Raw genomic sequence first — 27,205 nt, forward strand, 5'->3', positions numbered from 1 at the left:
TGTGCAGATATAATTGTGAACTTCGCAATCCAATAGTGAATATAAAATAACCGGGGAGAAAGATCTGATTATTTTTGGGTCGTAACTTTCCTAGATCATTTTGAGTTTTTGCTATTTTGTATTGGAAAAATAATATCAATAAATTCAACTGGCTTAGACTAGAAGCAATGTTATGGCAATGTAGAAATCACGCCATCAAGCATCGATGATTTTTTTTATGTCTACGAATTTATGTAGTTATTCTTCAGCAGTTTTGCTCAACAGCTTGGTTGTGTTGGGTTCAGTTAATATTTATGTCTTTTGCATCGCAATTTTAACTAATTCCTAATATGGTGTAGGCGTGTAGATAAAGTTGTTAATTTTTACCGACTAAATACCAAAAAGCTCTTGAAGCTAAATTGAAGAATTGTAATCTGCAATGGATCTTATTGAAAATGACGATATCAACCTTTTGACGAAGCGAGGAGAAAAAAGTAGCTTTTTCAATCAAATTTATCAAATTGTTCAGTTGAATATTTGTTTTATTATTCCTTCATTATTATTTAAACAAAAAGTTTCAGAATAATATAAGTGCATTTGTTCCAATTCCAAAACATTGCTGCTGTAAATTTATCCTCAGCTTCAACTAAAATATTTGGTTCCTACAACAAAATTCAAATAATAATTTTCCGATTTTTCCTCTTAAGAGCCGGTAAGCCTCCAAGTAAGCAGTAAATTAATAAGCAGAGTGTCGTTAAATAATTTTCATTGAATGCCTTTTTGTAAAACTTTATATGCCTAGTTAACATTTCCAATGCAAATGTTACTCGGATTTATAACTTTTTTTGAAAAAAATATTTTTGAGTTATATGTTTTTTTTTATCAAACATCTAAAGGATACGCAATATGAACGAGATGAATTTAAACTGAGAAAACCTGAAGTCTAATTAAAAACCACATTGTGGAACTTGACTTAGCAAAGTAAATCGAGAATGAAAATGTCTCCAAAAGTTGAATAACAGTGACTTTTTGGATACGTTATAAGCTTGAGATGCCATTCCTGGACCTATTCTTTCCAAGAAATTTTTTAAAACTTTTTACTCGAAGGATCGTCCGTATACTGTTTCCTTCTACTTAAACCATGGCTGAAAGACATTTCTTACCAGGTGGAGAAGTAATTGAATAATTGACACGCACGGTCGCCTGATTTATCACCGTCAGATTTTTCCTTCGGGGGAACTTCAACTCACTTTTTAATAACACGCGATATGAAGATTTCAAGAAATAATCTTTAGTTTCTTATATTAAATTTTGAGCAGGACTCTTTTATGCAATATTTTGCAGATTTCTTCAACTATCAAAAAAGGCTTTAATTATGCTGGCTTGAGTGATTTCAAAGTCTCTACATTTTTATTTCCTATTACTCCTCCTTTCTACATTTTTCTTTTCATAAGGTGATTTTCAAATGCTTAAAGATGATTGTTTTTGTCGTTCATTTCAAAATCGTCAAAATTCGAGTCGGATTGATTGTCTTCTTTACACTTGCGTCACAAAGACGCATTTATAAGATAATAGACCAATAAAAGGAAACAGCAATAATTGACATTGCTCCTCATTCACTTCGACTTTCAACATATGGAATACGAAGAGCTTTCCTCCATTGCCATAACTTTCCAATGCATAACCAAAACCACTCTATAATGATCAAAGCTCATTTCGGCGACTTTTTACCAAAATTACGTTCTTTCAGTACCATTTTACATATCGACAGCAAAACCAATAAAACGCAACTTTGAACGTTCAACGGACTTAACATTGTGCTACAATTTCGGGCCAGATTTGGCCTCGGGACAACTACGGGACTAATTCCATCTCTAATCCAATTGGACAGTACCAACGTGCCATGTGCTACGACAATGGAGAGTCCTCCTCCTTGGACTATGGCGAGTGGAATCAGACACGTAGCAATTTACCCAATGGAAACAGTTGCCTTTTGCATATAGGTAACTAGCAATATTTTTATCTTATGGCGGAAAACGTGGTGAAAATAGAGCCATTTCAAAAGGGTTGACTTAGGTAAACTCCGAACCGCGATATCTTGAGCTTCCAATTAAACATTTCCGAAATCAAGTTGTTAAGAAAAAATATTTCAAGTATCGTCATTAACCATTAAGCCGTAACAATAGAGAAACTCCTTGAAATACAAACTGGAAAACAGTGAAATTGATTAGTGGACATAAACAATCCGTAAAACTGATCGGTCAATGGCTGTTGCAGCAATTTCGAATTGTTGCAATTATTTTTGGTTTAAACCGTAATTTATCTCCACGATGAAACCGGCGGGCTCGGTATTTTCAACACTTTTGCAACGACTTTCACTTGTACCTCGACTTTTTTCGTACTGGCGAACGTCGAGTCATGATAAATGACACACGAAAGGAGCAGAAACGACTTCTGTCTTGAGATATTAGCTGATTCCGAACTAGTGAAGTGAGTTTATAACTAATTACCAGCGACGTTATTATAGACGTAACAATAAAAATTAGCTATGCCTTGTTTATTACTATTGTAAAAATTTGCAGCTATTTATTTTTCCACGCCACTTCTCCCGTCTGGCAGTTACAAGAAGTAAGAATTTACTGTGTGGTCCAAAGTGGGTTCTTTAAGAACCATCTGATAAACGACCTTAGAAGATTTGAAGAAGAAGTTGATGGGTTTAGCAACGGAATTCTCATTTTAAAAGAATGTGGAAGATGATTCATCAAATCTAGAGCTTAATTCCAATAAATACCTACAATGAAAAAATTACACAATTGACCAATTACTATACAGTAAGATAATCGGTGGTGGAAAGCATCTTGTGCGGCCTCCCAGACCAACCGATTTTCCGACTTAAATCCTGATACTATTTTGTGTGCAACTTTTCGTAAGTCAAAATAATGCATTTGGCATTTGTAAATCGCATATTCCGTTTTTGATAGAGAGTTGATGTTAGTAAAATACAACATCAGCGGCACCATTTTATGTTCCTCTACAGTAGCGATTCTCATGTGAAAGAACCCTCATACAATTTCACTGTACTCCTCTTGAAAAAAGTCACAAGTTAAAAAAAAACAAACTTCCAAAAATTGTACTTAAATCTGCATATAAGTATATGGAATGTAAATATTCAATGGAACTCACTTTGAGTTTTATAAGTTGAAGTGGTGCTACAGAAACTCGAAACACTCTGTATATACAGGAAAGTAGTGTGGTAAAGCAAGCCACTAGTCTCAATGAAAATATAAGTAATTTGTCTCAATAACTGTTCATTTTTGCGAAGCAAAAAATGCTACCGAATTACATCAGTTGCCCATTTTTCGGTGAACTTTACTCATGAGGTGATGCGAATAATTAACTCAAAGTGAAAGTTACGCAAATATGCAATCCAATAGCTACCGTGTTTCGCCTTATAAGGCATCATCAGATATGGATGTCGTCAAAGATTAGACAGTGAGGCGTGTAAAAAAGGAGCAAAGTTGAGATCGTGCACATCATTAAGAACAGGGCCAGAAACTAGGGGTTTTACTCTAGAAGAGCGAGTTTCTTTCTGCCCATTCTACTGCAAGCTTTTGCACAAAAGTTTCATATTGCATAAACTATCAGGTTTGGGGAATTTTAAATGCAAACTACTACAACACGTGCCTCTTAAAAAAGTCTACCCTTTGGATCTGATATTCAAACATTAAATTTAATAGTTCACATTTTAGTAATGGGATTCGCTTCGCTACAAAACAACATGAATATTGCATGACCAAGTTGTTCTCACGATGCAAACGATGAAAATATGGACACAACCAGAATTTTTCGCTCGCTTATCGGGATTTAAAAACCTAATTTAATTTAACTAATAGAAATATAAGTGGATAGTTGGAGATGGGAATTCGCCTTTTAGGAGGTAGACAGGCATTTGATTTAATGTGATATACAGTGTGGCCGAAATTCGAGCATATTGGACCTGCAGGTTTAAGGGATTAGAGTCAGCCTGATGAGATTGTTTTACACCTAGTAGTTGGCGTCACATTGTGCAAATTACTGTTGCCTCACTACTGCTAATCATTTTCCAGTCGCTTTCTATTGGCTTAGCTTTCTGTCAGCATTTCTCCCTTTTATTGGGTTTGCATCACCTGGTTCTCAACTTGCTTAACCTCATTTGCATATGGACAGAAAGCTTTTCCACTCGGAAAAGTTGCCCAACCTCCGCGATGTTTCATTAGTCATCGGTTTCTTCAGCATTGGAACAAATATAATAATAGTGTTCAAGTCAGTTATTAAATCCCGAAATCTCCAAATTATGCGCAACCGAGTCTGGTTGACCACTAACCAGAGAGAGAAGGAACTAAAACAATCGGTCGGCCAGCATCATCAGGCAACTAGTTACCGGCGCAATGTAGATAGATTTCCGGCTTTTGCAAAAACCCGGTAAAAGCGAGAGTGCTTACACCGTCCCCCCCTTACCGGCAGCAAAGAAGTCCTCCAATGGATGACGGTTCGCAGGAGTCGCAGGACCGCACACTAAAGTCTAGTTCGGTCTTCGTGAGCGCGCGAACGGCGCCCCGACGTCGGCGGTAAAATTCTGCAGGACGAAAGACCTTCCTCCTGCTCTAGACTGAGTATCCCACGATTGGACTAAGGCTCGTGACCCGGTAAATCGCGAGAGTGCGGGAGCTACGGATATAGCATGTGCTAGGCATGAGTTTAGTGGTACCCGCTTCAAAGTAGGTGATTCTGAGTTTCGTTCTGAGCACCGTGCCACTCTGCAGGATATTGCTGTACTGTGGTACTCGTGGGGACCCCGTTAATATTAACAGACGTTTGGAGTTTTTGGCCGAAAAGTTTCTGAAGTCAGTGAAATGTTCTTTTCACATTATACATTTAGGCTTACTAATGTGTCCTTAATATCCTTCTAACTCAGAAGAGAATACCCTCCATTCAATGATTACTATACCTATGTTAAATGGTTTACTATCAACGAAGGTTGTCTCTGAATTACGAATTCATATATAAAGAGTGGTCACTCATAGTTGGGTATATCTGAAGACTGATAGTACAAAAGTCCTTCAGGATCAGCAGGCGTCACAATTGAAATTTTATTTTCAACTTCCTTTCTATGCTTTCTTGAATCGTTGATGAAATTATTTGAAAGAAAAATAAGACATCTTTTCGATCTGAGCATTCAGAAGTTGATTGCACCTTTTAGAGTTTGGAGTTCGGCATCAATAAAACTAAACGCATGTTGAAAAAAAAAATTATTGCACATTTTCGCCAAAATGTTCATCAAGAAACTTCTGCAGATGCGAAATTATCTTTGATACTGTCGTTATTCTTGGTTTCTTTGTTACCCTTGAAGCTTAACCTAACATGAAGCGACATTATTGTGCCAGCCTTTGATCCTGGTAAAGCCTTGCTTTTTTGTGCTTCTTCTTCAAAAACCATCTTCAACCTCGTTATTTTTATTACGAACCTATTTGTGTATCAGTAAACTCGAAAGAGTTTTTCATAATGAATTCAGCCACGTGTTAAATATTAACACTTACTTATGTTTTTCTCACGCTTTTAAATTATTTTTCACAAAAATCTGAACCTGGAACTGCAATTTAGACTCTGATGCATACAGTGTAAAATATGTATGCAAATTCGCTACTAAATGTCAAAAATTGTTAAATAGTTAACTAAAAATTTACTAATTACATTAACAAAACAGTCTAAGTTAATAATACAAGAGAGAACTTCCTCAAAAAAACAAATACACAAACCAATTTCACAGAAAATAAATGTATAACAAACGCTACAAAGTGGTATCTCCAATGCCCAGTAGGTACTTTAATTTAAAAAATATATGAAAAATTATTAACATCATTCATAGTTGAATCTAATGAATTATTCATCGACCGAAAGGAGATTTTTAGAATTTGCTAATATACAAACAGGACCGTAGTTAAAAACTGAAACTGATGATGGTTTTTAAAAACAAAACGTTAAATCAAAGATACTTTTAATTGCTGTGAGAAAGTGTAGTTGGTTTTGTTGCAGTTCTGTTTAAAAAATAATATAGTTACATTTTGAAGCTTATGTTTTTTCAAAATAAAGCAGAAACGAAAATTCGGTTTATCTTGGTAGCATTTACGGTTTCTAATGTACCCAATATATCCCGCTTTTTAAATCATATTTTGGTATTTAGAATCATATTTAAATATTTCCCATTCTTAAGGAAACACTCTGTATTTAATTTACGTATGTTCAGTCGACTTTTGGGTTTTTAATAACATTAAAATGCGAAAATGTTTTTGTCGATTTGAATCGATTTTTACTTTGCAATATTAGCTCGTATTTAGTAACTTTCGATATACAGTGACCCAGAAAAAATCATTTAAAATCAGCGAACTGTTTTTTGTAAAAAAGCTCGAACTCGTAAATTCTTATTTGTAAATGCGAGTTTTTCCATACCAACTTATTTAAAGACGGTTAATTTTTTCCAAATCGAAGCTCCTATTTTTTACTTCAAGTTCGAGTTCTCTATTGAAGTATAATTCAGGTAATATGTGCTATAGTTAAATTCAACAGCTACCGAGAAATTTGGGGCCATCAGTAATCAACAGCGGCGATTTCTTTCAAATTTATATAAAAAAACGTCAAATTAAATTTTGAAAATATTCAAAGCGATCATTTTGCATCTTGTTATTTTGATAAATAATTTTAAACGTAAATAGGAGGTGCTTTCATTTCCAAAAATGAAGATCTTAGTGGTAACTTGACATAAAGAAAATATTGAAAGAAAATTCGCAATTAAAAATTAGCGGGTTTGAGTTAGGGGCCTCACTGTATAATTAATATGTTGTCCTTTAATATTGTTTAAATCCTTTTGGATTCCATAACTGTGTGATCATTTTAATAAGTTTCCACGTTTGAAACATACAAATTTTAACTCGATAATATTCTGATCTTCATGTAAACTCACATAACTTGTTAGAGAATTTTGCGCAAGCGTCAATAAGCAAAATTACACTAAATTTGTTTAGTTTAATATTAGGTTTGGAGTGATTTTGCTTCATGAGCTGCGCAGTCTTCACCTAGATGTTGATTTTTCACTGACATATATATTTTTTTATTTTACGAAATTTTATGCTTTTAATCAAGCCAGGTATCAGAATAATTTTCAACTTTTTTATAAGAAATTCTATAGGTAATAGACGAATTGTTAAACAAATCAATACAGCTTTCCTAAATACAAAAAATCATCTGCTCCTTCGAATTCACTTATTTCAAGCGTCTAAGACCCTTGTGTTCATTCTATTTTAAATAAATAATTAGATCGCAAAATGCTGCGAAAAGAAGCCACTCAGGTTTATTCAAGGCAGAAGCATATTTGTAAATTTTCTAATTCTCAAAGTGAGTATATTTTCCCCAACACTTGGCATAATACCCCGCAACAATCTTCTATATTCTTGCCACTTATTGATGAGATAATCCAGACTTTAGGAAAATATTTAGGACATGTTGTACGAACTGCAGAAACTTTTTGGCACCAAACAGATAATAATCCCACTGTAAAGGAATGTTGGAATTGTTTTAATTATGTGTGGCCAATATTTTGCGGAAAACTTTCTATTTTCAACACTTGGCGACCAAAAATCGCGTTTCAGTACATTGATCAGTAACGTAAAAAAGCTCAGAATAAATGTTCGAAGATTTCGGAGCGCACTCAAAGCAATTCAACCAACTTAGCCGCTTTAGGTGTTCCGATAACTCAATTATATCTATAAGGAATTTTATCGGAATACCTCGAGCTGATCCCTTGCCTTCGCTGTATAGGATGGAATACCAATTACCACCACAACAGCCCCAAGTGGCAAATTCGCCCGTTGCCCCCGTCTCAGGGCACCCGGTGGCTGTTGGAGTAATGCAAGGAACTCTAACTCATGTACAGGCCGGATTGCAGAATACGAACGGAACGCCTGAAGTTCAGGATGCCCATCGATGGTCGCAGTACCAGCATTTGTGGCGACAGCACGTTTACATGAATGGTAATTGAAAGATTTTACAATAATTTGGTGATGGTTGATGCTTTCAAAACCGAAAAAAAACTACCGAACGAGCGAACGAGTTCTGATAACGTAATCGGTTGACCCAGTGATGTGTGAATGCATTAACGGAAAACGTTCATTCAATGATTATTTGTCCTTGCACAGGATAAATAAACACACGAATTTTATGTAATTATATTGGAGTATGTTTAAAATTGCCAGTGACACGATCAGCAGCAAATTAAATTGTCTGGTAGCACATGGTTGGTGATATGCACAACCGAAAATAGATCCTTGCACTTGGCACTTTCATTACCAAAGTTTAATTTAGATTTACAAATTGTTGCAATTATTTAATTACAGTTGCCCGGCAGCAAATATTATAAATATTCAAACATTGGTGGAGCTTCTAAATTTATAATAAATGTCCCATTTTCGCTGTATATTATTTTTTTAAATCGCTGCAAAGTCTGAACTCAATGGGCCTGCCATGACAATGCAGGTTTCTGTGAATCAGAGCAAACTATTACATTTTAAAAATGTGAACCTGATGTATTTTGAATTTGTGTAAAACTGAATAGTAATTTTCAACTGCACATTTTGGGGAAATACATCAACTTTGTCATTTAGCAATGCTTTAGAGGAATCGCTTATTAATTACTGTTTAAACCTTTAACTCACCACGAAGTTTCTTATTCGTTTTGAGTAGACATTTGCTTGGATTTTCGTTTTCATCGTTCTTTATTACAACAAATATTTTGGAGTTTGGCAAGACATATGCAGTCTTCTTGGCAAGTAATTGATTACATACAAAGCGGTCAAAAGCCCAACATGATAATTCTGAAGAACGATACTGAAAAAGTAAGTAATAATAATTACGAGTGTCTTGTAAACAGATTTTCAGTAGCTTTTACAAAAAACACGCAAATTGATATAAAATCGAGAACACTCGGACTCATGGGCGCCATTCCTCTAATAATGGCCATTACATAGCGAAATACAGATACTTTTGCCCATGACATACCTATACATATACACGAGACCAGAAATTATGGTTTGATGGAAAGGAAATCACTCATTATTTCCATCTTGAACAATCGTATGTGTATTAAACATATCGTGAGATTTTACCAAAGTTGTTAGGAGTAATTTAATTTAATAAGGAGCCTGTCTTTTTTGTGGCACTGCTTGCAACAGATCCCCAAAATATGACTAGTGAAGCGATAAATGGCAAAGTGTTTCTTTCATTGTCACAGACTATTTATTTCAATCAATTTACACGATATTTATGGCCGGCTGCTACAAAACGGTTTTACTCAACTGGGACTTTTTCAATCTAATTCTTTCCAACACTCTGTATAAATCGTGCTGGGCGCGAACCGCAGATTGTGTCCCAATCCCGGAAGAATTGGCTTCGCAGAGAAAGTTTTACCTTTCGGCTTGATTTTAACTGCTAGAGCTTAACTGCCCGGTAAATTGTGCGAAGATTGTTATTAATTGTTGTACATTGCAACCATCAAAAAAACTCTCTATTTTTTTCTTAACTTTATCTAATACTCTACAAATAAATATTCGTATTCCTATTTTATCATTTCAACATTTTTGTTGGAATTATAGCATTGAGCAATACCTTCCTATGTTGACTAAAATAGAAAGTTATCACTCAGTATAATCACCGCAAGGAAGCGTACTGGTGTTAATAGCTGATCTTCAAGTATTTTTTGAAGAGAAAGTGCAGACCCTCCAATGAATGGGTGGGTTCAGCTGCGGTATTAAAATTATTGATGAAATATTATATGTGCTGTATTGGGGGGTGTTGATAAAATGCGAGTCTCTAACTTGAGCTTGAGACTCGCTCGAAGATTATTTCAGTACATCAAAGACAAGTTTTTTTGGAAAATATGCTCATGCACGTCGACTAGTATTTTCAGACGCGCTTTTTTATGTCAGAAAATTATATGTACGGTGTTTCAAACTTGAGATGTTACGTCATAAATTACTTTTTTTTAATGACAATTTTAATTGTTTATGACGATTCCTGAAGAGTATCGATATATTATTCTTGCGTGCGTTGACCGATAATGTCAAAATCAATGCACTTCTCTCTGATTAAGAAAATCCTCATGTTCCCAATAGGCAAATCTCTGCATAACTCGACATTTGCTATTCTTCATTTTCAAGAATTTGTTATACCCAAAAAACGAATCCTTATAAAATAACAATCTTCTAAGAAGTCGCCAACGATGCGCCGGATAGCGCCAATTTGCCAACAACTTATAAATCTACTAGACATAAATGTATTGTTTTTTGCCGAATCAACATTTATTGCTGATTATTGAGTAAAAGAACCGATTTTTTCTCAAGGAAATCCCTCATCTCAAGAAAAGACGTACCCTTGAGACCTGGATTATGTATTTCCAGGCAGACAGAGGGTTCTGTAGAAAATAACCCTATGAATGGCCTCTCAGGTCTCCGGATTTAACACCTATTCCTTATGGGTGTTCTTGAAAAGCAATTTTTTAAAACGAAACTGGTGTCTTATTACACTTTTTTGCCTTCTTGTTTGCCTAAAATTTGAAAAAAAATTACCGATGTTATTGGGATAAAGTGGCACATTTTGCTGCTGAAAAATGTTTACGCTTATTGGCCAAATTATTGTACAGGGTGACTCAAATTTGAATCTTATCAATGAAATATTGTCCCAAACATTCCTACATTTCACGCTGAAACATTCATTTTGCGATTTTCAAAATTTGCAAAACTTTCGAAGAAAATGTGCAAATATTTAAAACAAACGTTGAATTATTAGACCAGCACTTAACGTCTTCAGCAGGATTCTATCGCATGTCCAATTCAAGGATTGGCTTTCCGTTAATCTACATCAACATATTCATGCTTGAAAACAAGGGACTTCTTCCAAAATTCGAAAACGGCTATCAAAAAACCTCTTCCGCATATATAATAGTCCGAATTTCTTTTCTTTACTTTTCGCTTTTTTTTGGGGACCGATTTAGAACACGGTGGTCAAATTGGTTTCAGGTTTGATCGCAGCCGTAAATCCCACCTACTTGAGTTTTACGTGGAAATGACTTTAACAATTGGCTGAAGCCGCGCGTAAAAAAGTGGTTGTCCATGAACGAAGATGATATTAGAGAAGCTTAGGACAGACTTGATGTTAGCATCCGGTTAAACGATAGTTATTGCACAATACTGCCGGTAGAATGTCTTGCACATAGGATTTTCGGCATGCTTTTAGCCTAGTTTCCTGCTTTCTAATCGTTCACGCATCAAACAGCTAAATATTAAATTTATTAAAGGAATGCATCGGAATACATTCTCCTTTATGTCTTGATAGGTACAAAGGAATCCAACCCTTACTTATCCTTAGATGGTGTGGATAAACAAAAACAGAATTTGAGTCTCACTTTAACGTAGTCAGTGTTTAAACTGTTTGTCCTTGATTTTTTTCCTTGAATCAACTAGTTGCTCAAAGAAGTGATATTCTTGTTGATTACCGGTTAGGACAGTGGGCACTTTTGATCCGGTAATTGGAATGGTTCAAGTAGAATTTAACGCTAATTAAATGGGAGCATTTCTTATCACTTTTAGCTTATCCGTTAAACTTTGCAACAACTCTCCGTTGTTCGTCTAAATTTGGCTCCGAGAACCAGTTTGCTAGCAAGATTTTGTCTCTAGGCGGTCTAGAACCACTTTGTTCCTAGAGAACCTGAAAATCCATATAATTTGCACCGATCTTTGATGGTATGTTTCCTACAGGGCACATGTCGTGACCGGCTAGAATTAGTTGCTTCTCTCCGAACGAATCATCGTCTAATAGCATTAAAACCGACCGAGATTCGCTAGATTTTAGTTGGTTTTCACAAAATTGACGAGTTATTTGCACGATTTTTTGCTTTTCTTTCGCTCAGCGCATTTGGCTATTTATTAAAATGAGGGTTTAAAAGTGGCTAGCCATTAAATGAAGATACGCCTGAAAATCCAAGTGCAAGAATGTAAACCATCAACCAATTTTAGTATTTTTTGCCAAAGCAATATTTTTGTATGAAACATTTTTCGTTTATGAATTAAGCGCGAAAAATTCAAAAGTGGCCCACGAAGCAGGAGTGGCTTGTAAAGCATCAGGAAAAAAATATTTTCCACGACAGTCTAAATGTCCGAAAAACTGATAAATTATTATTGTTTCACCTATAAATTAAATTTTGAATTGAACTTGAGTTAGTGAATATTTGAATTGAAAACCCTTGAAACATTTGTTCCGAAGTTATTCAATGACTAACCCAGGAAATTATAGTTGGGCTTTAAAGCAAATGAACTCAGTGGGATGAAATTATTTTTTTCCAGTAATTTTCACAGTTTTAGCTCAGATTGCTCAGTAACTCTGACGAACATCGTAACATTGACCTTGTATGTGAGAAAAGTTTATAAATGCCAACATTTGTAGGTATATTCGGCTATTTCGGCTTTGGCAATGGGTTGCGAATCTAATTTTACACTTACAATTAGTAGTACATAGAGCAAATGGATTTTTTTGAATGTCAGATGTTCATTGCCAGACGACCAGCATATAATGGAAGTTTATCTGGTGGTAATAGAAAATATTCAGGTTTTTCTGATGTTTTCTTGCTGTTTAGTTTAACAGCTGAAGGATAGATGTAGGTGGAACAACGACGATTAATGGTAAATACGGAACTAGCAATACCATTCTTCTAGAAAAGAAACACAACGCTAATGTATAACAATTAAGTGAAAAACCGACAATTATCGTCTATTAAACAGTCACACATGTGCGGGTGCGTACAATAGCGAAACAATCCTGTATTTAAATCAGACCTGAATATTTTTTAAACGTTCTTGTTTCCATACACCATACATGCAGAATTCACTAGGCGAATATTTCCGTTAAAGGTGTCAACTTTGAAACTTGTTAATAACAAAATCAGTTAGCAAAAAAGAAAGTAATTTGGCTGGGTGATTTGATAGTCGATTCCGTTACTAAAGGAAGTTGTTCAATTGGAAAACTTTTGGTTCTAAACTGAAATTCACGGTGGTTGGTTTCTTAATTCACGAGGCGCTCAACGAGTTCGAGTAAACACGAACCAGGAAGAGATCAAACCAGGAAAAGACTTTCGTTTTCACCACAAAACCAGACTGGTTCAGTAGGCCAGGCAGGCGAGAGTGCATGTGAACCGTCATGTGTAGGGTTCTCCGGTTCTTGCATTCCGAAGAGAAATGCAGTTCTTGCAGAATACCGGTTGTTGGCGATGGAAATTACACGTAGTGCCTCTTTTCCTTTAACGGAACTCTTGCGTAAACCACGAAGTTCAGCGCATAACGGGTGGCGATTAAAATGCAAATAATGTGAATTACTTTACTTATACATCTTTGAGATGTAGGGGTTTGTATGACAACATTCACTAAATACAAAGGTAAAAGTTGATGGTTTTGTGCATCAGCAACTGGCACTTTTTGTCATCCACTTTCGTTGTGCACAAGTAAAACCAAAATCATTTCGAACGAGTTGCGGTCGTAAACCACATTTTCGAAAAACTGCCGATCATGTTAATTAACCCACGCTTTTTCGTCTCGACATTCCCACAATTATAATAATTAATAACCAACAATGAATAGTCGAATTTAGCAACGCCAATGAAGGAGAAAGTAATCAATTTTCACACCACATCGGAAAGTGTTTCTTGATCACTGAAGTAACCATTGCACAACGATTACAGAATGGTTGGGCTCTTTCTTCAGGCGGTCTACTTGAGAAAAGTAGTCATACCCGATGGCACTGTTAAAAATATACACAGTGACCAAATTTATTTATCTGAGTCCTACAGCACAACAGTTTTAGAAGCGAATGCTGGCTTTTGCTGTTCCTGATGTTAAAAAATTTTGAAATTGCATCGTTGATTCAGACTTCCATTGTTTCGTGATGACAACGTTGAACTTCCATTGGCTTACAAAGATGTTTCTTTCACAACTTTCGCTCGGTAGCTTTCAGCGTTCGTGTAAAAATGGTTCAGGATTCTACCAACCGAATCGTTGTGAAGAAATATTCTTGTGACCCCACGGAATAATAAACCATTCAAAGACTATTTATTAGTTCAAAAGTGTTAGGCAATGTGGCAGATTGGAACGATGGGGTCCGAAAACAAATTTTTTTACGAAATTGAATTTGTTTCTGATTGCTATTCGGTTGCGTCTCATAACTCTCATTCAATGATATTTTTTGAAAAGTAGAACTTTTGTGTATTTTTACTGCTGCTTAAATCCTCTTTTTCACTCACGTCTTGATGCTTTTGCTGGGTTCAAGTTCAGCGGGTTTGAAATGAAGTTAAATGAAATTGTGCGAATGTGAATTGAAACCGTCAAGACTGACTGCGGATTGCTAAATTTACAAATAAGAATCATTGTGTTGTTTTCTTTACAAAGTCTTTCGACAAAAATAATGCTACATATCCAGAACGAATATATTTTCGTTCTCATTTAGAAAAATAGCAGATAACAGATGCAACAATTTCTGATACTTAATGTCATTCTCCTTATTTATTTTATTGTAGTTCCTATTCTACAAAAATGTAGGCTTTCAGTATCGACCTTTCACTCGTAGAATATGTACACGAGCACACTTTTTCTAGGCTCTTGCGATTTTCCTGAATGAAAAAATGATCAAAAACTATTGTGAAGTTTAACAAGAATATCTATATATATAAAATTCTCGTGTCACAGTATTTTTTATACCCCTAAGTGATATGGGTGCTGCCATAAACCTCTATCTTTTAATAGCTATATTAGTAATTCAATAAATTTAATATAAAATAAAAAAAAATCTCAAGTGGGCAAACCGCCCATTCGAGATGAAAGAAAAAAAACCCTAGGACTAATTTATATGGCAATACAACGTTTGCCGGGTCAGCTAGTTTAATTATATATTTTATGTATGAAAGCATGAAGCTTTACTGACGCATTTTGGGCGTTATTTTGATGTATTTATGGAAGCTTTAGTTACATTATATCCAGAGTGTTTGAAAATCACTGTTTATATCGAAAGATTCGTTTAAAGTTTCATTAAATATTTAACATTTATTCGTATCATATTCGCTGGGATAAGAGTAAAGTGTAGAACTCTGGTCTACTTTTGAACTACTCAGCATTTAAAATTGCTTCAGTTTTCCAGTTTTTTCTTTAATGTAATTCTCTTCGATATTTTTTCGACCTTTAGATTAGTTTTCTTTTTATTGTTAAGAAATGTTGACAGTTTTTGGTAAATATTCTAAATCAACAATTTTTCTTAATTTTTTGCTAGAATTTTGAATCGACCAATCGGATAAATTGATGGTTTCTATTTTTTTTTTCTGAATTCTATAAATTTGTCGCTAGAATTTTCAACCGGGCAGTAAGAAATGTCGATATTTTAGGACAATTTCTTAATTCAATTCACTTATTTTTATTTATCGCCAGATTTCTCACCTCCTTAATAATAAAACTATAAATTCCAATCTAGCAATAGGAAATTTAGACAGTTCCTTAAGAAAAAATATTTGTGGCAGATGGCCCTTAATGGACAAAATTACTGTTTTATTTCCATTTTTCCAATTGAAGAGCCCATACACTCAATTTCACACATTGCCAACCAAGAAACGGCAAATATCTCAGTGTTCAGTGCACATACATGTTTATCAATTTTTYCYTTTTTTCAACAGGCTTCTAAAGACTTTCCAGATAAAGGACGGGTAAATAAATGTAAAGGGGAGTTCATAAAKTTGTATTTCTTARCAAACATTTTTTATAAACATTATCAARGTAATTCGTACTAAGAAAGAAAGCAAGTTCCTCGTAAAACTTTTGGTAATTTCAATTTTCGCACCCGGACAAATAGTTATGGAAGTTTCTGATGGCAGCCAGAAAATTTTTAGCTGGTTTGAAACAAAGTATAACTTCACAAGTTTTGAGATCGTTTCCATTATTTTGGAGAAATTTCTGGCAAAAATCCAACATTGAAGGCGGAAAATCTGTTGGCATGGAAAACTAAGTAAGTTAGATTGTATATAGGATGTTTCGGGGTTGCGGTAAAGCATGGAAAAAAGTTCGTACGAGCAAAGGTGTGAAAATGATTCGTTTTTAGATTTGGGGTGTAAAAAGATCAAAATTTAATTCGCAATTTTGTAATTATTCTCAAAGTATCCAAGTTACAAACTTGTAAAGTTGCAAAATTATTTTTTATGCGGAAAATCAGATTGGCCAACATTTACAGTTTTAACTTTTTACACTGTACATATGTATCTAATACATTGTTCGAAAATACCCGAAATGTTCTGATAAGTTCGGCAAGGAGGCAGCATATCGGAAGCCACCAATTTTAGAACCGACGTCCATATGAACTTTTTTTGATATTCACTTTTGTTTTACGTATACACAATTGTATTTTTTTCCTTTTTGCACTCGCTCTAAACATTTCTAAAAACCTTTTAAAAAATATACAGGGTGTTGATATTTACTTTCTATAATACTGAGTTACGGACCTCCAATGCGGTATTTACTAAAGCTAAGTAAGTTTCGTTAGTTCAGTTATTGCTTTATGCAAAATTGATCGAAAATAACGGTGTAAAGTCAAACGTGAAAACGACTAATGGAAGATCAATTAATGAAAATTTATTGGCTCATCGACTGTGAGATTTTCGCTTTTCATATGGGAATCCCCATACAGTTATTGTTACGGTAATTCCGATACATTCAGAAGCAACCAAAAGCCGGAATTACCATTTGCGGTTTCCACAAATATTATGTGATATTAAAACAGTTATTTTATTTTTAGCCCTAACATATCGATTCGCAGATTTCAGCATTGTTATAAACGAACAAGTAATGATGATTTTCCAACATTGTTGCTAAGTAAACGCATGCTGATGCAAAGATAATACTCGGATAAAGTAATTGACTATGGTAATCGCATTACTTATTCACTATTCAGCAAATGGTTAGTTGCTGGGTAGTACCTTGTTTCTGGGTGTACCGTCCGGCGATTTTTTTCTAACAAAATAATGGCATATTATTTAAACAACACGCCTGGAACTTTGTCAACTGAATCGGTGAAATTACACGAATAAATAGGAGGCTGAAGGTTACACCACGCCAAAATAAACTAATGCTCGTTTGAGTACGAAAAATGCGTTTGTATATTGACAATAACTATTTTTGATGGAAAATCGATTTTTATACATCCATTATTCTTTGTTCCAGGTATGTTCCCCCGCACACGGTCACCTAATAAGGTTTTGTAAGTAAATAAACCATCATAATAATACTAGTTACCTACATGCATACGTCGCAGATACAACACTCTTGCGTATAAATAGAATATACATTCCTTTTGACTATCCTTTATATTTAGCAATATTTTGACCTTAAGCTTTCAACATGTTTGTTTGGTCACATGTCCGGCAATGTGCCGTGGAAAATTTAACCGTCTAATTGCAAGCTTTTCTGCACACATTACTGTATAAGCAATAAATAGGATTTACAACCTGCTTGATTGTTTCATGAGTTTCTTTCACTACAAGTAGACGCCTGTCTGGTTAAACTTTCCTTGGAAAGCTCTATTTCATAGATTTATTCGAAGCTACTTGTATTTCCTCTTGATAAGAACTTGAATTGACTCTTAAGAAGCTCAGTGCCATTGTTCGGTTAATCTAGCATGTTAGAGAATCGCCTAGAATTAAGGGAATTTAATTCGATTCTTCATTTTTTTTGGCTTTAAAACGATAAGCTAAAAGGGCTTTTGTATGTCTCAACGTGACGATCACGCAACACTAACATGTATTAAGGAACTCAGTGAGTGAAAGTTCCAATTAAAGCACCTCAAGGAAGAATGGTCTCTAAATTGCATTAAGCGCTTGTCCCTATCTTATCAATGAATCGGCTACTATATTAATCGGTGACTGTGTTCCCTTTTCCATACGTCAATTAAATACATTTTAAAAGCCGTTAAAATAAATTATTGATCAATTAGTTTTCTCAATTAGGCGTGGACAGATTAAAGAGGAAACTTTGGTTCGTATGCGCTATGTTGGTCCTATTTAAGGATATCGAGCAGGTGGTAATTTATCTATTATCTCGACAATGCGCAAATAATGAATGAGCTAGGTGTCATTTAATTGATTTAAATGGCAAAGAGTTATTATATCAGTTAGGCAATGCAGGTTTTACTTTAAGTCTCCCGAGGAGCTATTAAAATATATTGCAATTTTCCTATTTGAACAATTGCCGCAGTGCATCAAGTGTGTTTATTCATTGTTTATGCGCGTCAAGTATTCATTTGAACATAAAAAAATAATTAAATAATAATGGTAAATTATTTTTAGATGTCAACCTGGACTGTTCCTTGACCAGATTTCACATTTCAAATTAATGATTATTATTCCGTGTTTCGAAGCCCAGTTCCAATTAGTTTTGCTGATCTAGATAATTAATGGTGTATGGAAAATTTTCCGGTATTTTTCTATGGATCTTTCCACAAACAATTTCAAATTTTCTCTCCATTAATTTCCCAATTTATCTCTGCCATAGTTTAAGATTGCACGTGCTAAATGTGCCTTCGATTCCTTTATTCAATTGAGAGTTCAACTTATTTGTATTAATTGAACATTTAATTTGTATGAATCAGTAGGTACAGACTTTTGAGATCGGAGCTATCAAGGCATTTGAGGAATTTACAGCTATTTGTACTTTGCTATGCTATTTTCGGCAGCAAATTAACTTCTTTCAGGAGTATTTTACGAACTCAAGAGATTGTTTACGACGCAAGGAGCTATCGAACATCCATAGATAAGGCATTCGAGTTTATAATAGGGAAGATTTCGTCGACTAAAAACTCAAATCTTACAAAAGCCGCTCGATGTGAGCTATAATGTTCGCTTATTTCGGCTCAGAAGAATTTAATGTGTCGCCTCCCTGTGATGAGATCGGTACAGAATTGACAGCAATTTTAGTTGTTTGAGTTTTCAAAACAATCGTGTTGTACTTTATGACACGCGGCCAAGAGTTTTCTAATGAATTAAACTACTGCTTTGAATGCAATGCTCATTTTTGTAAGTTTTGGTGGCTAATGATGTAGGGGACTATTCTCCAATATTTTTATGTGATAATTAAATTTTGTATAAAAAATAAAATAGTCAAAAAGTCATAAAATATGCAAAATATTACATTAACACCTAAGTATATACAAAGTGTCTCTTAAGTCCGTGACAATCTCTCGAGAGGATACAGGGGAAGTCCAGGTAATACGGTTTGTTTAAATGAAAAAAATTCTTAACGTCCCCCTAACGAAAATATCGGGCCTCAAATTTTACGTTTCGAGTTTTAAGTTTTCAACAACTGTATATTATAAAGATTTTTTGGCAAAATGTGTTGCCAAAAAAGAATCATAATCTGATTCACAAACCGATGCTAAAGATATTAAAAGAAGTTAGGAACAGACTGGTCCATGCACATAATCATTTTAAACTACCATACTTAGATACATGTAAATGATGTTAATTCAATTTTTTCTATTAAAGAATGATGAACATTTACTAAAGCAAACGTATTTTTACTCCATTTCGGTTTACGTGAATTCCTACAGAGTATTTAAAACTGAATAAACAAAAATAAACGAAGGTACCTATTTGTGTAACCCTCAAAGTCTCCAGAGTTTCGAGAAATGTTATTTGCAGTTGAAACTAATAACTTCTGTTAAAGTTTAAACTGATTATGAGTTTGGGGCAGCCCGTCCCTGCGTTCGTTTACGAGTTTTAAGATAGGATTGCACATCAGATTATGACTATTTTTTCGAAATATATTTCGTTAAAAAAATCATTGTAGTATACCTACTGAGTTGCCTAAAAGTTAGGACTTGAAACGTAAATTAAACGTAAGTCCGATACTGCGATTATCAAGGGAACGTTAAAAAAATCTTTCAAATGAACAAACCGTGTTATTTTGACCTATCCTGAGGCTTTCGAGAAATTTTCACGAACTTAAGAAACACCCTGTAGAAATACTAGGTATTTTGTTGTTCTTGAGTATTTACTCCATACTAATTAAACATTTTCTCTGGTAAGTAATTTATTTAAAATTTGGGATAAAAAGGTTTGAAAAAGTTGACCAAAACTTAATCAATTAAATAGCTTAGACTGTTAGGCGCTGAGTTCGTTCTACGCTTCCGGGCTAACAATTAGACTGTAGGTTTAATTATACGATAGTAGACACTAGATAGTAGTAACCTGTGGCAATTTGAGAAAACAAAATATTTCTAAATCAGATGTGAGTGAACACAACTCCCACTGCTGAACCTTTGGTTGAGCTTACATGTAAACTCTTCCAGTAGGGAGATGACACATCCATACCATCTCACGCATCCCAATGGATCAACAATCAAACCAAAACCACAACTATGCATAATTACACATGTACCAGGGAGCATTCTTTGTAGGCTTGCAACCTTGACTACCACAATCGAATCGAAAAACTACCAATGCTTTAGAGCTTTGCATACGCTTTGCATTCGCTTTGAATCGCTAATAGGCCAGCAGGATAATGTTTTTTGTATAAAATGTGGAATAGGACTGGGAAATGGTGAATTGTTTGATCAATTAGCAACCTTGTTGGGAATTTTTAATAGGGGTGTCCAAGCCTTTATCTCTTTGTTTAGTCTTAGCCAGCCGAGTTTTGTCGGTTTGAGATTTATATGGGAAGTGATTTAGAGGTAACATTGCAGTTCTTAACAAAGGGTAAACATTATCTGCATGAAGTAAATGCTGTGGTTTTTGCTATAAACGTCGGGAAAGGAAAGAACATGAAAAAGTGATGACTGCAATTTTATTACATTTGCAATACTAATAGATTTTGCCTGCCGGAATCAATTGCCTTTATCAAGATTAAATACATAGGCTTGATGGTTTTTTCAATGTGTAGTTGGCCACAAAGATGATGGTTTTGCTGCGAATACAATTGTTGTATGTTTTGGGGGCCTCTAAATATAAACCATTATCAATTTGGGATTTTAAGCAAAAATGCGGTTTTCAAGTAAGTGTTAGTCAATTTTTCCCATTTCGAGGTTTACATTGATTTTAACTTGATGCACAAAAACCTCTCTACCTCTACAAGTGAGTCTCAATACAAAGATTAGCACAAATTTTGAATCACCCGGTATGGCGACGAAATGAAATATTCACACTGAAATTATGGGTTCATTAAAAATTGCAAAACGAAAACAAACCCAACTCGAGGAAGTTATGAAATTTCACTTTCTTCGGCGGTAAGCGCGCTGACCTACTGACGAGGCCGACTCTCCTACTTTCATGAAATTCGTTTTTATTTGTTTTGGATTGTGGCAAACCGGACTGTTGGCAATCAAATGTCGAAACTCACTTTCAGAATCGATCGTTTCTTTTAGATGACTGGCCAGTAACCGACTCGCTAAATATCCTTAATTAAATGCAAGCGTTTAGTGAGGCACGTTGACTGTCCATCTTGGGCACTATTAAGTCATTTTTGGAATTCCTCAAAGACCCTCCCAGAAGTTCGCACATTCCGTCCTTCAATTATCATTTTTCCGCAGTATACGATCGATTATTCGGACCAAAAAAAACCATGAAATATTACCCCAATGTGTGTTATTAACTCATTACACCCTAGCACCTTTGTATTGTAATTCATCTCACTAATTCGCCAAGAAATTCGAAAAGTAATCGTCATGTCGCCGACAGCAGATGGACATGTGGTTACGCAACTTAATGGCATAATGATTACCGAGTGAAAGTTATTTATTTTTACTGGATAAATTATTATTAGTAATGATGATAATGACTCGACTTTTTGCCTTTTACGGGTGTTTTATGACGGCTTTGATAGAATCAGCTCCTTAATTTTTTTCCCGATTATTCAGCATTGCTTCTCGGGCTGTTAACCAAAATTCATCAGGATTAGATCAGAAAAGATCATTAGCCGAATTTCGCGATCATCAAGTGATTTGAACATAAAATTTATTTACTTGTAGACGCTCAAGTAGTTCGCACTGAAATAAGCGCTAAAGTTATGTTAGTTCTAAAGACATTTAAACGCTTCACTGTACTTATATAGTGTGTACTGTTTTCCAAAAATTACACTATTTTTATTACTTTTACATCGATTTTAGCATATTTCCGCATCATAAATCTGATGGTAAAATTCCAAATTGATCAGGTGAAAGTGTGCGTTAAAAAATTTCGACGCGTTAATTTGAATCGCTAGTCGTTCTATTATTTAGATTTATGCGTTAGATCGAATCAAATTCTGCTTCTCCGAAGCCCGATTTTCTCAAACAGAGTTTTTAGTATGACGCAAAAGTGTGTTTTTGCCAGACCACTCTATAGTTTTCAGTTATTATTTGATAATTTTTTGTACATCAGCCTGCCAAAACTAGTCGGAATGTATGTGAGATCTTAGTAGAATTATAAACCTGTTTACATATTGCTGCTCACTTTTTAAGATAAAATGATAATTCAGTATTTATATAAATTTATAAAAATAAATAGTTCAGTATTTGTATAGGACTAAGGGAAGAGTGCAAAACCATTGTTAAAAGTGTAAATTTCCGTTTAAGTAAGATCTCTAGTGCGGGGGAAATGGGAATTTTTATTTTTGCTTTTTAAATTTTTTTCACCGGCAATTTCAATATTAAGGCAAAAAATCTAATTTGAAATTGATTTATAGTACTAATCTTGGAGAAAAGTGGCAAAGTGTTCAGGTTTAGAACATTTTAGTCAACTCTTGACCATAAAAAATTAAAGGCTTAAAGGTTGATGGATTTTTTAACGTGACTTTTACACCTTTAACTCAATATCTTCCAACTTTACGTCTTCACCGTGTTAAATTTCATTCATCATATAAACATTCTAGTCTGACATGGTATTGGGTCGTTTTCACTTTTCACCCAAATATTTGTCCATAGCGTGCCAAGAAAAAATAATCTTCATATTATGTAACGTAACGAATACGTCAGGAAATTTCAGAAACGACGTAAAACTTGTGTTCGGAGATATAGACAGTGTTCACTCAAATAATTGTAATAAGTAGTCAACAAAAAGGTGCAAAATACGACCATCATTTTAGAGATAAAGCCATCTTTTCGCTCCTTTTGCAGGAGCAAATTGAACGTATATGAACGTGTGATTTAAATTAAATAACACATTTATGGAGCGAAACATAAGATGGAAAATACTGGGAATTTTCATGCAAAAAACTAAATATCGTGTTTATTTAATGTTTGATCATATATAAAGAACCATTCGATCGACAGCGCTCATTTTCCTTACAGTGAGTAGAGAAATAAAAACCCCATTCAATAAGAGAAGAAGAACAAAACGACGCGAAATTTGAAATTGAGACGAAAAGGTACAATTCTTGCTGATTTCTACAGAACAAATTGAGCTTTCGCGCTCATCTCTACACCACGGTATAGAGAATTAATTAACATATTTATGGAGTGAACACAACTGAGGAAATATTGAAAGAAGATAATTAATTGAACCATTAGAGAGAATAAAAAAATCGTCACGAAGTGAAACTATGACACAAAACGTCACACGTTTAGGGAAAAACGGAAACTTTCTTTCATACAAGATGCCACCTTTTTACTCAGATCTCAGAGTCAAATGAGCTACTTGGCTGATTGCGAAACCATTGAATAAGGGACTAAATTACTTAGGAAATATTGTCAATTTTCATACACCTTACGCAGTTTGTCACAATATGATGCACCCTTTGTGGGTATATCTTAAGACTCATTACCCATCACTCTAGCTGCTCGTTTCGTTCCATGGGTTAGAGGATTAAACCCCCATTCAACAATTCCTTCTTCAAGCAATTATCTCGCCGTTTACAAGGTGCACACATTTGGCCGGGTGCACTACTTCTTTCGATTTTATCTTTCAAACTTCGCACGTCTTATGATTTACTGACTCAAATTAACTTCTTATCGTTATTGAACGGTACGGCAATCAATTTTTCATTTCTGCCATTTGTTGTCGCATTCAACACTTCTCACGGTTACAGTGGAAAATGTCCATGTAAAAAACGGGCAAACGTAAATCATTAAGCAGCCTTTTGAGTTCTTGCTGGGAGCTTTCCCCTAATACCACCCCAAAAGAATCTGCTAATCCTGTCAAGCTTATACTGTTTTTAATGTATGTATATCGGGTTTAAACACCTAGTCGCCTCCTTAGAGGTAATCTTTGTTCATTCATCCTCATCATCTGTTCAAACCATCTTAATCCTCTCCTTTCTATCCTGCCCAGAACTCTTTCTTGTGCATCTACTCTTCGTCTTATGTCCTCATTTCTGATTCTTTGCAATTTAGATTTTCCTTCCCTGCGCCGCAGATAGTCCATATCTACCGTATTTATTTTTCGTTTCATTCATTGTCCACAATTCTCTTCCGTAGGAGGAAATTTGTTACCATATATTCTGTTTTGGAGGTGTTAATTTTTAACCCCCAGTTGTTATATTGTTGGTCTAACCTCTGGAACATAAAATCCATATCATACGAATCCTGGGCAAAAATTACCTGGTCATCTGCGAAACTTAGTGTAAATAGAAGTCTTCAATTGGTATATCCATTCCCCCACAGCTTCTAAGCCATTGATGATTCCTTAGTCTATATGAAATTGTTCTAGAACTAGTCACATTTTCTTCCTGGGTACCGAATCTTATGCGATTTCCAAAGGTCATACGCTTTTCCTCACAGCTTGCTGTTCGTTTTTTCGTCAATTGCTGAATAATCAGTGCATCATCTGCCACCAGAAACCGTGTTGATTTTCCCTAATTATTTGTTCCACACATTCCTATCGCTTATTTGTATTTATCTTCTCAAAGAGTCTACTACTACTGTTGGCACGGAGTCCCCTATAATTACCCAGATCTTTTTTGCTACTTTTTTATATGCGGATCTGATGTAGAATATCTTCCATTGTTTGGATATTTTCTTTTGCCTTAAAGAATTGTTCACTTAAGTGGAATAAGTATTCATTTAACCAGTGTCATTCACTTTTGATTAGTTCTTTTGGCATTCTACCGGAACCAGGCGATCTTCCATTTTTCATCGACTGATGTTCTATGTTGTTCAAAAATACCTTGTTCGACTTAATTATTTTTTCTAAATGGAAATTCTGGCGAAATGCTATCAAACCGAGTTATGCAACTGCTAGTCAATCTGCATAAAATGAATGTTAATCAGCGAATAAGGAAACGCGGAAAAGGAACTTTACCACGCTACTAAGTTAGTAGACCACTAGAGTAGATCGGTCGTACTGCAGAACTATTCGAAGATGATGTAACGGCGTTGAAATGCACTTCCTTGTGAAATCGTCCGGAAACTGATTGGTCGCCTTCTTTTATGCAGGCGTGAAATAGACAGTTTTTGCCCATTTTAGTCGCAAAATATTCAATATTGCCAATTGAATAGCTCAGAGGACATTGGCTTGGCGATTGTTCTTCATCTGGTTTAGCCAATATTTTATTTATTTGCTTCATTGTTTGGTGTAAATCGACTTTTAAGTTTATACGCTGACAATTCATAATTTGAAATTAAAAATTGGATAAAGCACGCAATTATTCAACGGAAAAACCATCGCAGCTTTGTTAAAAAATTAATTTGGTGTTTCAAAAATTTCGTTTGCGGTTGGTGAATGTATCAGTGGAAGAAGGCAAGTATAAAAGCGTGTCCTTGTAAGAGTAAGCATATTATTTACTAATTTTTCTCAAGGACACGCCCCTTTTAATCCAAGAGTTGTGATTCGCCTGTTGTGTCCTTTTCTAATAGACACACGCAACAAACTGTCTCTTTCCACCCATAGATTTCAAATAAAAAAAAAAAGTCTTTAATATATTGCCAATTAAGCAACATAATTTTTACATTTATAAATATTGAATCCATTTATGTGTAAATTTATTAACTGTTGAAGACCTGATTTGGCACACTGAAGACAGAAAAACTAATTTGATTCCTTGTTTGCGTATAAAAATCGTATTCACGTGAACACCATCATTCTCATCCAATTCAAACGCTTGGTTTGTCTGTTGGATTCGTTTCAGAGTAAAATGTATACGGCATTCTGTGTGGAAATAACAAAGTGACTATTAAATTCGCCAAGGTCAAGTTTAGATCGATTTGTGCAACAAAATGTGTTTATTTACAAGGTTACTATTTATTGCTGGTTGGAATAATTATGATAAAAGAACAATAAAATGAGGAAAAAAATCGCCTCTGTGTTGGTACCTTTCAAGCTTAACAGGTACTTTCGGTTTTCCTGCAAACTGTGGTTTCGGAACTATCCAAATGTAAAGGATGATTTCGCAAAAAGGGTCTAATACAATTATTTTTTTCTGTCATTTACTAATGATCATTTATTCAACTATTTATTGACAAGGACACAGTCTGCACTGATCGCTGATCTAATTTTTGAAGAAATCGAGTAAATTTAGTACACACTCAAGTTTTGAAGGAATTTAACATAAAAAAGTGGCCAATGCAGAAGAAATGTATTAGTAATTATGCCCAATTTAGTTACTTGCTCTCTTAAATTCGCTCAAGAGAAAGCTGGAAGATCTACACCACAAAGATACATGTATGGTTCAGTACCATAACAATGTAGATGTTGAAAGTGAGTCCATAAATACGCTTTTGATGCGCGCAACGATATTTTATGGTTGCTATAATGTTAAACGTTCCTACAATGGCAATAAGGAAGTAAAAGTCGTGCTGGACATATACTTCTGCCGCCCACATTGAGGTAAAGGTCAAGAAGACTGTGGCAAAGACGTTCTTGTGGAAGAAATTGATTTAGATACCGAAAAGATGAAAGTTAAGTCACATGTTTTCCATTTTTCAGGACCGATCTGATATGCTGTTTAAAAAATTGCTAAGTCTATTAACTATAATAATTTGCACAAAGCCCTAGTGTGTATAAGGCAGTTAATTACCGGTAAATAATCATAGACCGATTGAAAAACTGGTGTCCAATTATTTATGTTCGTTTTATAAATAGCCATTCATTTTAATAGCTAATAACTGAAAACGCATTATTAATCGAGTATGGACTTGCAGTAATTATTCTAATTCGAAAATC

At 34.8% G+C, this 27,205-nt stretch overlaps 1 protein-coding gene across 7 annotated transcripts in view; it reads left to right on the forward strand.

Moving 5' to 3' along the window:
• Nucleotides 1-27,205, forward strand: part of LOC109546464 (hepatic leukemia factor) — a 70,853-nt gene that overhangs the window by 31,789 nt on the left and 11,859 nt on the right. For 2 of the 7 annotated variants that reach the window (XM_019917430.2, XM_019917432.2), the window contains exons 1-2: nucleotides 4,494-4,736; nucleotides 7,831-8,042. The exons of 2 other annotated variants lie outside the window; for them this stretch is intronic. In XM_019917430.2, coding sequence (XP_019772989.1) covers nucleotides 4,711-4,736; nucleotides 7,831-8,042 — 238 coding nt within the window. In that variant the 5' untranslated portion in view covers nucleotides 4,494-4,710. Of the gene's footprint in view, nucleotides 1-1,755; nucleotides 1,983-4,493; nucleotides 4,737-7,830; nucleotides 8,043-17,303; nucleotides 17,341-27,205 lie in introns of those variants that run through there. 3 more of the 7 variants (XM_019917433.2, XM_019917436.2, XM_048668836.1) reach the window with 3 other exon arrangements.

Source organism: Dendroctonus ponderosae, unplaced genomic scaffold, assembly GCF_020466585.1.
Source record: "Dendroctonus ponderosae isolate FM_Combo_2020 unplaced genomic scaffold, Dpon_F_20191213v2 Dpon_F_20191213_8, whole genome shotgun sequence".
NCBI classification, from domain to species: Eukaryota; Metazoa; Arthropoda; class Insecta; order Coleoptera; family Curculionidae; genus Dendroctonus; species Dendroctonus ponderosae.